This window comes from Melospiza melodia, chromosome 9 (assembly GCF_035770615.1).
Source record: "Melospiza melodia melodia isolate bMelMel2 chromosome 9, bMelMel2.pri, whole genome shotgun sequence".
Lineage (NCBI taxonomy): Eukaryota > Metazoa > Chordata > Aves > Passeriformes > Passerellidae > Melospiza > Melospiza melodia.
The window spans coordinates 15,345,085-15,358,572 of NC_086202.1; the positions used below are offsets into that span (position 1 = coordinate 15,345,085).

Consider the following 13,488-nt stretch of genomic DNA (forward strand, 5'->3'; position numbering starts at 1 on the left):
CTGTGTGGGCAGGGAATCCATCCCGTCATGGCTGTGTCTGTGTGGGCAGGGAATCCATCCCATCCTGGCTGTGTCTGTGGCTCTGTTTGTGTCTGGGCGAGGGGGCTCCAGCAGGAGCTGCTGCTGCCTCCTCAGGGCTGGCTGCCCTCCTCCCCCTGTCACAGAGTCCCACCCAGCCCTGCAGGCATCCACAGCACAGGTATTGCCTAGAATTAGTTAACAGCAGCGCAATGGCAGGCTGCCATGTCAGAAAAAACCCCAAATTTATAGTAAAAGAAACCTTCCCTCACCTACTGGGACTCCCTAACCTGGGATAATATACTTCTGAAGAAATCTTGACTCTACCGTTTGTTTTCCCAAACTCCAGAAAAACCCACGGTACCAGACCGACGGCGCAATTCCAGCCAGGAACTTCCACTTCCCCCCCTTCCAAGTGGTGCCCAAAAGTAAGGTCCCTTTCCATCCTCTTGGGAATATTGCAGTGCACCAGCTCTGAGAGGCTCAAAGGGGAGCACTCTTTTCACTGGAGCCTCCTTGTTCCTTTCTCAGAACTGAGATTCCTGAAGCCTCACAGTGGCAAAAAATAAAGCATGGCAAATGAATGCATGCAAATACTTTAACCATCGCCAAAAAGCATGAGGGGATATAATCTGTAATAAAGTAATCAAGATTTAAAACATATGTTTAAATTCCTCCTAGTGGGATATCATTTTTTTTAAATACCTGTATCAGGCCCATGTTTCTCAATGAACGCATGGGTGAGATAGAACACATTCTACCACTGCATATTTTCAGTTTTCATATTATCAGGACTGGGTACATCCCCTCAGACCTTTCTGTAATCTCTCAACATTTATTTCAGGCCTCTGCTCCAAAAGCCCTCAATTCTGCCAAGTAAGTATAATTCAGTTTTTGAATTAAAATATTATTAACATGTTATTTCAAATTAATCTTTGAACTAAAATTATTTCAAAGTACCATGCATATTAATTAGTTTGCAATTAATGTATCTGTAATGCATACAAAGAGGAGGTCAAGTATCCAAGACCTTAGTTCAGCTAGTAAAATTAAGGGAGTATCTCAGGATTATTGATGGAAAATGAGTGCTTCATTTATATTTAGGAATACTGGAAATCTCTAGCAAAGGCAATTTGGGTCATTTCCCATCATAATAAAGATTCCATCAATCTTCCTTGTCATAGAAGAATCCTAAATATGACATTTTTGGGCTGCTCCAGGCTTCTGTTGCCTACAAGACAGACATTATTATTACATTCAATTTATTCTTTTTCTACAGAAGGAAAAAAGAAAGTACTTTTATAATAGCAATTGCTGAAGGTCTTTTCTAAGTAGTGCTTTCCAAGATGGACTTTGTTTCAGTTCTCAGCTAAAAACAAATTAGGTAATGTGTATATAAACCCACTTTGTACAGAAGTGTAAATTAGATTTAACATTTTTCTAGTTGCTTGTTAGCAGACACTTGTCTGACCTTCCTGTAAGCCCTTTACTGTACATATTCAGTCTGAACATATCTTTCATATTGTAAACAGATGGTGAGAATGGCACATATAAATCTGCATTTGGTGTAGCTTAAACTGATATGCTGTTATTAGTGTATTTCTTTCCTGGAAACATTTGCTTGATGCATGTTGCAATTATATCTCCTGTGCTGAGGAAGGTCACATTAATACATGGTTCACATCAATGCTCTTGACTGATGCACTCAAGTTTGTCTGCTCCCATCACACAACTGATGTGCTTCAGCTGGAAGCATAAATTCTGACTACTCCTGGAACTGTAACTCTTCTTCAAGACCATCTGGTGCTACATGATGCTCTGATTAGTAAACTTTCTTTAGCATAATCTTATTCAGTGCCAGGTCCAATAACAACTTTATAATACAAACCACTGGTCCCATAATCACTGATGTCCCTTGAGCATGACCTGCCATCTCTTCTTTGTACACAAGCCTAGAGCTAACTTCTGTCTTCATCATTGCAAGTACTTTTTTCCCATATGGCACAGTGTCAAATGCTCTTCTGAAGTCCAGATTAAGTACACTGCCACATCCCCTCCTTGGAGAACTCTGTTATTCTATGAAAGAGCTGTAACATTTTATCTACTTGGCTAAAATTCAGATTTTCTCTTGCTAGTTGTACCTTTGCTTCCAAATCGTGATGTTATTTCTTTCAAATTCTCTCCTAGGGCCTTGTGTTCTGTGGAATCAGACAAAAAGCCCTGTAGATGCTCAAGTCACTTTTTCCACTTTAGGTATAGCAATTATGTTTGGTATTCTTTAATTATTTGGTACCATCCTGACTTGAAAATTATGTAAAATAACTGTTACCACCCCTGAATTATATGTGCCAGTTTTTAAAATTTCATAGGTAAAGATAATCTGGGTCCATCAGTTTAATTGTAATGTTATTTAAGCTCTGCTTCCAATTTGATTGTGGAAATTTCTATTTCTGTGCCAGAACTACTATTTGTTTAGTTCCTAGATTATCTTTAAAATCAATAAAATTCTTATTGCATAAAGCCCCATCTCTCTTTACTTTTTTACAAACAGCCAAGGCATCTTTCATTACTTATTTTAATATCCTTTTGTCAAGTCTAATTCACTAATCTGACTTCTCTCAGTTCTTGCTTTATTAATACAATCTACTTTCAGATGTAGCTTTAACAGCCAGTCAGTCAAAATTTGCCTGAAAAACCAAAATCCATAATATTGAACAGCCTTCTTCAGGTGATTATTAATTCATTGAGAGCTGGAACTGCTCTCTATAACGTCTCCCCTCCACTTGGGATGCAGCTTCCAGACAGTTGCATCTTTACTGCAAAAGAAGTTCTAAATGTACTTCACACAATTGTCTTTGTCCCCAGTCCAACTGCATTTTTTTTAGTTCTGGTCACTGTATGGTCTTCTCTATAACATTCTATTGCTTTCTAAACCAATATCTAAATCAGAATTTTATTAGTGAAAATTTAACATTACAAGCTGCAGAGTACCATATCCAGAAAGGGAAGCATTTGTTTTCCCTAATAAGTAAAGCACACAGGAAAAAAAGCCTCCCATAATAACAAAATAAGGATCACTCAACTTTCTACGATGATCTTCTCTAGTATATTGATTGCATCCAGCTGTGTTCACAAGTACCCATAGCAGACACCTACACTGTTGGGCTAAATTATTTTTTACCAGAAAGCAATAATCCATACTTCTTTCATCATATCATTACTATGCAACACTACTCAAATATTTAACTACTGATTTCTTAAACTCTTACATCTGTATTTCAGCCCTAGTAACTATTTTCGACTATGCTTTGTTATTCCAATTAAGCATCGTAATGTTTTCTATTAATTCTGCTTCTCCATTTTGCTGCCTGGACTTCTTGAACATGTATACAAACAATTCAGGCAGTCTAAATTGGTGAAAAATTATCTCTGAAATAAATTCATTTTCCTGACTTGCTCACCTGTAAGACTGCTTCTCACAGGACTGAAAATTACTTGCATCGAGTTCCTGCATTTTCTCATCTACTGCTACATTCATTCACTTTGGTGGTGGAAGAGGTTTTTTCCTGTACTCTGAGTGTAGTTCTGCTAGTAACCAAATTGTTATCCAGACTGGTTTTTCCTTCTCAAGCAAGGCTACCCTTTGGGCAAGCAAGTGTGCCAGCACTTACATAGGCCCCATCTATTTCCAGTAGAAAACTTTCCTGACTGATATCAAAGGTCAAATGTTTCCAGATCTTCCAAACAATTCAATTGTTGTAACAATTCAGTTTCTTACATCATAACAAACATACTTTGAAAACTTATACATGTTGTTCTTTCTCTTTTCTAGAAGTCCCAGAAGCTGTAAACCGATCTTTGGGTACTTCCCCTCCCAGCAGCATTTCATCTGTTTCAAGTTCTGCAGACCAGGTATAGTATTAGCTAAATTCATATTACAGAAATATCCTTTACTTCAAAATAGTATTTCCACCTCCTTTCAGTAGAAAATTACATTCCTGGAGGGCTTCTATGCCTCCTTTTGCAATGAGGCTTTTCTGTAGTACAAATAATCTGAATGTTAGCTTTCATTAAAATATGCACAGAACAGGTAGCACAGGAGAGGTTTAACAAACTGTAGAAAAATATGTAAACAGTATTATATTAAATCTTGGCACCCTACCAATCACAAAAAGCTTTGGTTTCATGTCTTCCTGACTCTCCAGTTCATACTTTCAACATCATTGTAACAAGGAAATTTGTGGTGATATACTTAAGTCTAGTCTTTGATACAGATTGCTATAAAGAGTTTTTAATCACATACTTTTTTATAACTTATAGCTGCACAAATTGTGTACAGGGTAAAAAAGGTGCAGTGAGCAAATACAATGATGCTGTGATGCCTCCCCTCTGTGTTTTAGTCTCTCCCAAGTCCAGCTCCTTTCTGTTCCTTTAAACAGATCTCTTCTCATTACGGTTCACACTGTCAGTTTTATGGCCAATTCTCTTTTTTATGTGTTTTGTTGCAACATTAAGCTTTGAATGATCTAAGCAAATGCAAGGTTATTTTCATTTCACTGCTATTCCCCTTACTCTCATTTTGGATGAAGGGAGACTAAAAAATGCAGAAACCCATTCTTATAAACCTAGTAGTCACAAACAAGGTAAAAATACTTCTGTTGAGTGTAAACCAAAGGCTCTGTCATGCAGAGCCAGTAACAGTAAGCGTTCTAAACTCTGACATGACAAAGATAATACAACAGTGAAGAACACAAAGGATTTGAAGTTCTGGAAAATTTTTAACTGTATGTAATACTAGATATTTATTATAAAAATTACTTTCAAATAAGCAATCCAGAAGACTCTACATAAACAGCTTATAGCAATTACATTTGCAATTTTTATGTAACAGCCATGGGCAGAAACAGAACTTAATCAAAGATCCATTTTGTTTAAAAAAAATTAGCTGTTAGTCTTATTTTCCCAGCAATTATATACAGTGGTATCCTTTGCTGTAGCATCCTCCACAATACAGGTGCTCACAGATTAATGACAATTAATTATGTCATTAATTCCTACAACATTCACTGTTTGCTTGGTTCCCATCCAAGCTTTGGCAGCAGCTCTCTGCTTCTACATTATAGGCCACAGATAATGGTAGAAGAAAAGTCTGGAGGCCATTAATTCCTTCTTTTGTTGAACAAAGATTTGTTCACTGGACTCGTTTTCTATGTGGGCAAGTACCTTTCATATTTGCAATTCCTCTCAGCATTTCTTTTTCCAATGAATAGTGTGAGTGGAGAAATAAATGGAAAAATTTTGAAGGTAAAATTATATGTTATGGCTTGAGCCAGTCTAAGAATTTAGTACAATGCCTCCAAAATTGAGGCTCTGCTCTTTCCTCACTGTCAGCTCCCCTCCCAGCTTGTGTGGTGTTCCTTCCTGATCCTGCAGTGGGTTGAGCCAAGTCATTAAACTGACAGAAAATCAGCTTGGCAGTCAAACACAAAAAAAGGCAAAACAAAAAAGGAAAGCTTTTTGGTTTTTTTTCTGCAAGTTTAATAAAGTAAATTATCTCACCATGGGATCAGATGAGCAACAAAATGAGCATAAAAGAGAAGCCAAGACATTCCCTTTCTGGCAGCTCAGTTATAATGTACAACCTTTAATCTGTTTTGTACAGAGGTGACAAAGGTTGTGTGAAAATTAATTTTATCATTAAACTTGTTACTGTAAAGCTGGAGCAAAACTTTCCAGGCATCATGCTGTCCATGTGGAGTCAGGCATGATTGTGTTCACAAAGAGCATTATTCCTCAACATTCCTCGACAATTTGTTCCTCTTTAAATTCTACTGGAATAGCTTTTGTCTTTAGAACGATCCTACAGTTGAACCTGACTGCTTTCCTCAGGGCATCTCTCTTTTGTCATTTATCAGCCTTCTATCACAAATCTGTTACGGCTGTTTTGACACTCCCAGTTTTTCTTTGCCCTCCCTCTACTCAACTAAAACTGTGAACTCCTGGCAAAGACTTTTTTAAACTCTTGAGTTTTCTGCATTTTAGTTCTTCATAGCTGTCACTGTTTAGCAATAACTCCCCTACAGGCCGTATTCTTTATTATTATTATTATTTTACAGGTGAAACACTGTTCCTCTCTTTTTAGGATGCTGGTGTTCACAGAAAAGCATGGTATGCTGCTACCTGTGATAGGAAAATGGCAGAAGATGCATTGTACCGATCAAACAAGGTGGGTCACTTTTAAAGAATATCTATTTTATGGGGGAAAACCCCAGAACTTCAAATAAAAAAAATTTTAAAAGACAACCAGAAGTATTCAAAGAGCATCAGTTGCCTTCTGAACAGGTCAGAACTGCTGTGCCATGCAAGTACTGTCAAACCTGGAGTTATTGTGGTGACATTTAATTAAGCCAGTTAATGCTGGCTTTCATTGCAACACAAAGTTGCATTAGTGCAACTCAAAGACCAAAGCACTACAGAGAAAGCTACTAGAGAGCTGAGGAAGATCTTACAGCTCATGCACACCCCCTTAAAAGAAATGCAAAGCCCAGTGGCTTTTAAGTGGTCTCCACCACTGTCCAGTGGCTCATGTGGAAACAGCTGTTTGGAAAGGCTGGTGTTGCTATGCCTTTTGAAATAGCAACACTGTGCATTTAGGTATTTGGACAATTTGAATTTTCTCAACTATTCTTTGTGCAAAATCTAATGCCACAGGAGGAAAGAGGAGCATGTAGAGTTGCATCCTCAGCATCAAGTACATTTCCACTCTTGCCTAAGTCCACAGAGGATAAAGGGGCAGAGCATGGGGGCTGTCACCAGGTGAAGGCTACTGTGAGTTAGTGAGCACTGGGCTACATAGTCAGGAGTGCAGGTGCTTGACTGTGGTGAGCTCCTTTCTACAGCTCTGGAGAAATGGTGTCACCACCTCTCCCTGCTTCCTTCCCTGCCTACTGACACTGATAGAAACTATTCCCTAACAGTCTGTGGATCCCAACAGATGGCTGCCACTGTGTATTTATTTCTTCGTTTTCTCTCTTGTTGAGAGAGAGAACAGGCAGCAACAAAGCTGATTCCTAAATGACACCTTTGCAAGCTACTGTTAGCAGGAATACATGCTACTTCTCATCTGCTGCTATTATTTTTCTAATGGGAAAAAAGGGTTCAGTGTAAATATAAATCAAAATAAAAGCCAAAAGCAGACTAAGTTGTTGGAAAGAAATGAGCCAAATACACTGACTGCTTTTCTCTCTTTAGGATGGATCTTTTCTAATAAGGAAGAGTTCTGGGCAGGACTCACGGCAGCCGTATACACTGGTGGTGTTTTACAACAGAAGAGTGTACAACATCCCAATACGATTCATTGAATCAACAAGGCAATATGCACTGGGCAGAGAAAAAAGTGGTGAGGAGGTGAGATGATGTGGGGGTATTTTTCCTAACAGTTTTCAGTTATATACCTTTAATAAGCAAGGACTAAGATATATTGCACTATGACCACAAAGATTCCTCATGTATGAAGATAAAAATATACCCTTCATAATGACCAATCTGTCAAGCTAGAGAAACCAGTGTTATAACAGCTCCTGTACACTGTAACTAAAACCACAGACCAAATCTGAAACATACTCATGGAGCTGTTTAAATAAAGTTAAAAGGATAAGAGCTGCAGCCACTAGATAAATTTTCTGACTGTTTAGTCCTCCACTTACCTTCTGTCTAAAACTGTAGTTATGCTTCTTGGAAAACTGCAAAGGAAGAACAGCCATGCTCAAAAAACAAAACCCTCCAACACTACTAAAAATGAGAATGACATTACTGTTAGTACTGTTTTCACATAAAGAAAATATTAAACTTTAGCTCTGGAGTGAAAAGATCACTGGTTATCTACTCTGCCACAGAGATAATTACTCTGATAGGAAAACAGAAACTTGGAACACAAATAGCAATGAAAACAGTTCATCACTGCATAGAGTAGGCTTTTCAGCAGTGTGGAAGTAGGCTTGACATAGCCTAATTATCTGCCTCCCAGGCACCAGTTTTGAGATCAGAGGAAATATAATAGCCTGGAGTTCACCTGGTCTTCAGCAAAGGGTGAAAAATGACCTCAGGATAAATAGATAGTCCAAAGTCTTTATTTGACCAAAGTCCAAAAAGAAAAGCAACAGCCCTGGCAGATTCTGGATACTAATTTACAGTGACAAACATTAAAACTGTGTAACTAGAACAGGCCTCATAGATGGTTGCCTGTAGGTGTTACTCCTGGACACAGCCTTCCCTCTGGAGTGGCTGAACCACATCTGCCACAGCTGCTGAGCAGCCAGGCTGCAGCCTACTATACATTAAGGGAAAATGAAATGTCAGTTCACTATGGCCCACAGCAAACCCAGTGGTTCAGTTTCTGCAGGTGGCAATCAGAAATGGAAAGGAGGGGACAGCTGGTGTCTGTAATATCTTCAGTTGTCTAAATCTAATCTGTTTATGACTAAAATCAGAACTAAGTGAAGGATCAGTGCTCTCACTAAAAGGCAAAGCATCTAACTTGGTAACAGGTAGCTTAATTCTCTTCAATTAGATGAGAAGCAAAGATAAAAAGATGCAGTGATTTCTTGTCAATATTATAGCATAAAGGAAGCCAGCACTAATTATTTTTTGTTTTCTTTTTCCAGCGCTTTGACAGTGTTGCTGAAATAGTAGAGAATCATCAGCGCACCTCCCTGGTTCTAATTGACAGCCAAAACAACACAAAAGACTCAACAAAACTGAAATATATTGTAAGAGTTTCTTAATCAAACTGAACTGCTGAAATGAAGACTTCTTTAATCATTTCTTTCAACATACTGAGATGTGGACAAAGTATTAAAAGAAGAAAATCCAAAATGATGGGAAACACTCTTCAAGAGCACCTACAGAGTAGTAAGAAATGCATTTCATAGAGTTCAACCCCACGTCACTTTTATCAGGAAAGTTTAACACAAGAAGCCAAAGCAGACACACTGTCATCTGTGACAACATGGGTATCCAGTCATGGGAAGAACAACTGCATACCACAGCCTCTGACTGCTGTTTGGAGACAGATTTCTTGAAGGACATTTTCATTTTAAAAATGAGAATACCCACAGTGATCTATTCTTTCAATTTATATTTACCACATATCACTGCTTTCAGCAACTTCTTTGTAAAGTGCACAGCCCCAGAAATTAGAGCAACTTGACCTAATGTACCACTGTGCACAAGTTGAAAATAGGACTGCACTTTGATTAGTGGTAATAAATCCACCTGAATGTTTTAAATTTATGGACATGTGTTGTACTTTCCGTCAGCTTCACCCTGTTTCACTGATATGTTTGTTTGTATTTTCAAATGTAAAAATAAAATTTAAATATGCTGTAAACTCAGTAGTGTATGGAGACTTTGCTGGACTGCATTTCTGGCACCCTTCTAGTATGAAAGCATCACTAGTGTTGATGTTTTAATGTATATATTTGTATGTGCTCCTTCACAATGTTATGAAAAAGCATCACTTTTTACAACTTTATCTCATATGTGTATATATATATATATTACACACACACACAATTTGGCTTAGTAACTTTCAAATCTTTTGTCTTCAAATTGCCTACTGCTGATGACCCAGGCACACTGCATCATTGCTAAATTACTCACTTCTTGCTGAATTACTGTTCATGAAGACACACACAGGAAAAAAAACACTTTTTTATGTGATAGCCTGTTCTATCACAGTGGTTACTGTGATTACTGGATACTGTGATTACTGTAATTTTGTGGAAAAAGTAAAATTCCACAAATATTCAAGTGGTAAAAATTAATTTGATGAATGTAGAAATTGCATCAATGAAAAACTTTTAGGAGCAATTGTTAACTAGTTCTAGCAGTGTTTGATTTCACTGGACCTGAAGACTGATCCATCTTAAAGGTATTTTCCAAAACTGACATATTATACACACTTAGTTCATTCTTTTTGTTCCATATAAAGCAGTGTTCTCTAGGATTATATTCAAGGCATTAAAAGCGAGACTGAGTCAAGACCTACAAAGTCTCATCAAGTCACTTAGCACCATAGGGTGGCTGAATTCTGCAAATACTTTCTTGTGCTTTTGATCAGATACTTCTAAAAGTCATGCAGCTGTCTCCTAGAAAGAACTGTATGCCAGCAGGATTCTCAGCACATGGCTACCTACATACCTTGAGGCAGGTCAGCTTCTTCCCTCTGCAACACAAGCAACACTTACCCAACTGGCAAATAAGAAACCATGTATACAGACTACACACAGTACTACCTAAGGGCTATGTTTAGTATATTGCTCAGTTGGTATTTTATATTTAACACTATGCCTAATACTACTGAAATGTTTAGAACGTTAAGATTACCAAGTCAAGGTGTAAAAACACAAGTTAGTAGTGTCTGCAAGCTTCATTTACTCTTTCTATATGTGTACTATATTATTTAGCTACTTTTAAGTATCACTTTAGAAGCTATTTCAAGCAATACTCACAATGGAAGTACTCTGAAAAAGTAGCCACTGAGTATTTAACTTCCTTTGCATTCATGTAGTCCTTGCCTTTCAATCATGTACTGCACAGTATTTCAACTTGGTACTGTCTGTCTGCCAACCTTTCTGCGTTGCTCCTCAAAATCTCTAGATTCTTCATTCTTTCCAAGATAAGTGTGCAGTATCTCCATCATTCTAGGACTGAGGGGGAAAAAATAGCATGAACAAGGGAAGTTCAAGTGTGTATATTTCATAACAGGGACTAAGTATCACTTTTTTAAAAGGCAGTTAGCACTGAGCACTTTAAAACACCGCTGTTCCTGCCCCTCAGCTCTAAGTGCTCAGCACTACATAGAATATTGTGGTTGACCTACAAATAACAAATTGCTCTAGATAAAGGGGCCAGTTACCTTCATCCTCAAACCTTACTTTCCTTTTTATCCATGTTCTACACGATTATAGGGCTTATAGTTTGGACAACAAAACAAGGCAGGGAGCTGATAGGTAACACAACCTTCCACAAAATAATCCAATCAGCCTGAAATGAGAACTTTTTAGGCACTATTTAGGCAAAATAAGGCTCGTTGGGGGAGCCTCCCCCAACAAACACACAAAACACACCAGTACATTATCACCTACTTTACTACACTTGGTGTTTTGTACAGGAACAAAGGCACCAGACTGGTTACTCTGTTTTCCATACTCCAGCTAGATCTGTTCTAGTTTGGCAGGACTTTGGTGCAGACATACCACGAAACAAAGTTTTATCTGGAGAAGGTTTAAGCAAGTTTCAGGTATTGCACCAAGCTACCATTTCTTACATTCTGGACATAGAATAAATTGGCACTCAGGATGAAGCCTGCTGAGTTAAAAATCCCAGTGCTGTGGGCTGAAAAGCCATTACAGAATGCAGGAAATGGTGACTTGGTGTGGCTGTTGCAGTGCCAGCAGTCATCTCCAGGTAAGAGGTATATCAAGTCTGACCTGACAGACACAGCAACACACCCCTCCCCTCATCTTTCTTTGATATTGTGATACTGTTTGCTAATTTCCCTTCCATATATCATTCACTGAATAGTTAAAACAAAACAAACAAAAACCAAAAAACCCCCAAAACCTCACACCAAAAAACCACACACCCACAAACAACCCGTAAACCAAGAACTAAAAATGAATTCTTTTGTCTGAGAACTCAGGGCAAGTGTCATATTTAATAAAACACAAAGGGAGAAGTGTTGCCTGCCTACCTGACACAGAGAGTACAATGAGTACTTCATATCATTCCTGACAATGTTGCTCCATGAAAGGAATAAGAACCTGCATTCTCAAAAATCCAAGTGTTCAAAGACACAAGGTACAAAACTCCATTCTTCCTTCAATCAAAAGCAGCAGCAGCAAAAAGAGATTATTAGGAAGCATTGTTAGGAAAAAAAAAGCGTGTCACATAACAACATAAAGGTGTGTCACGTAATAACAGCTCTGTAACAAATTTTTGTTAAAACACTGGAATTACTGAGGAAGGGCACCATGACTTACTGATGAATGCACATCTTGCCAAGAACACATAATGGGATCGATTTTAGGCCTCTTCAAGTTTGTACAAATAGTTGATAACCTTGTGCTTGCACCTCTCTTTGTATGTCCCAAAACAATAACATCAATTTAAGGTTTATCTTGCTATTTGCAATGTTACAAACTATTAAAATGTTATGGTTGCATAGTGAAGCACTCAAAATCAAGATAATTCAAGTTACCTGTGCAACCTTGCCACATCAGCTACATCCATTACAATACAAGCATTAGATATACAATCAGTGAGTATTTTTCCACATGGACTTATGTTTCACTTGGTTCATGCAATACTTCAAGGATAAATCGCAGCTGTATAATGAAAAACTGTGGTTTGTAGGATATTTGTAGAATACCTTTCCCCAGTTACTGAAAATGCTGAGAAATGCACCAACATTGCAGAAGTCAGCCAGTAAAAAGGTGGCTTCATACAATTAAAGTAGTTGAACTGAAGAACTGAACATATCTTCCCTGCATCTTCTACCACACCATATACTGCAACACAGGTCAGATCACTTTAATCTAATTTTCTCCTGATGGTAATTAATTGTAATCTTAATTTCAGTGAAGGCCCACCTGAGTTTTTCTGAAACCTGATCTGCAGAAATGCCGAACTCTAAGAACCTCAAACAATGCACTATGAAAAAGGTCGTAAGAATAAAATTATATATTTGGAACAGTACTTGAGCAACCTGTACTAAATAATATGAGGACTTAATTAAGGGTGGAGAAACAAAATACTGAATTGATACCCAGGAGGAAGCAAAAATTCTCTGCACTGAATGAGATGGATGTCCATGGAAAAAGTGACACATGACAATTAATTAAGATTGTATAAAGCAACCTTATTTCAACATTTCCTAGCTTTACAATGTTTTCACAGTACCATTTAAGGTCAATTCATACAAAAATAAACAAGTTAGAAAAATATTCCAGTGACAGTTGTCACTCTCATGCTTCATCAATACAGAGAAAACCCCCTAATGCTACAGCAGAACTTCCACCTCAATGCTAAGTAATTGTTAATAAAGACTGGTCATCCTCACTGAAATTGCACCAAGTAGGTTTAGAAAAACCTTCACGTATATTTTTTCCAAAGGCGGAAAAGGCAATGTCCAAAATTTGCGAGTTCAGTTTCAGAGTTTACAGAAGAGCAAGCAGAGGCAGACAATAGAACCTTGTAGTCAAAAAAGCTTAACATGTTTTTGTCCTTTCCTAACACTGTTTCTTTCCAACCTGCTTCCTCACCACTACACTGGTCTTCTTCAAAGTTCCTAGCTAAATTAACATCAGAGCTCAAGTCCATTGTGCAGTGCAAAATGATTCAGTTTAGGCACACAACACATGCCAACTGTGTATTAATTCACCCAAAGGATGCTGCCTTGACTGCTTC

At 37.9% G+C, this 13,488-nt stretch overlaps 1 protein-coding gene across 9 annotated transcripts in view; it reads left to right on the forward strand.

Moving 5' to 3' along the window:
* The window catches only part of BLNK (B cell linker), a 90,049-nt gene extending 80,643 nt beyond the window's left edge, over positions 1–9,406 (forward strand). For 6 of the 9 annotated variants that reach the window (XM_063163444.1, XM_063163440.1, XM_063163441.1 and 3 more), the window contains 7 exons: positions 368–446; positions 863–894; positions 2,206–2,271; positions 3,851–3,930; positions 6,161–6,244; positions 7,270–7,425; positions 8,682–9,406. In XM_063163444.1, the coding sequence (XP_063019514.1) occupies positions 368–446; positions 863–894; positions 2,206–2,271; positions 3,851–3,930; positions 6,161–6,244; positions 7,270–7,425; positions 8,682–8,801 (617 nt within the window). In that variant the 3' untranslated portion in view covers positions 8,802–9,406. Of the gene's footprint in view, positions 1–367; positions 447–862; positions 895–2,205; positions 2,272–3,850; positions 3,931–6,134; positions 6,245–7,269; positions 7,426–8,681 lie in introns of those variants that run through there. The other 3 variants (XM_063163446.1, XM_063163443.1, XM_063163447.1) reach the window with 3 other exon arrangements.
* Positions 9,407–13,488: the final 4,082 nt, after the last annotated feature.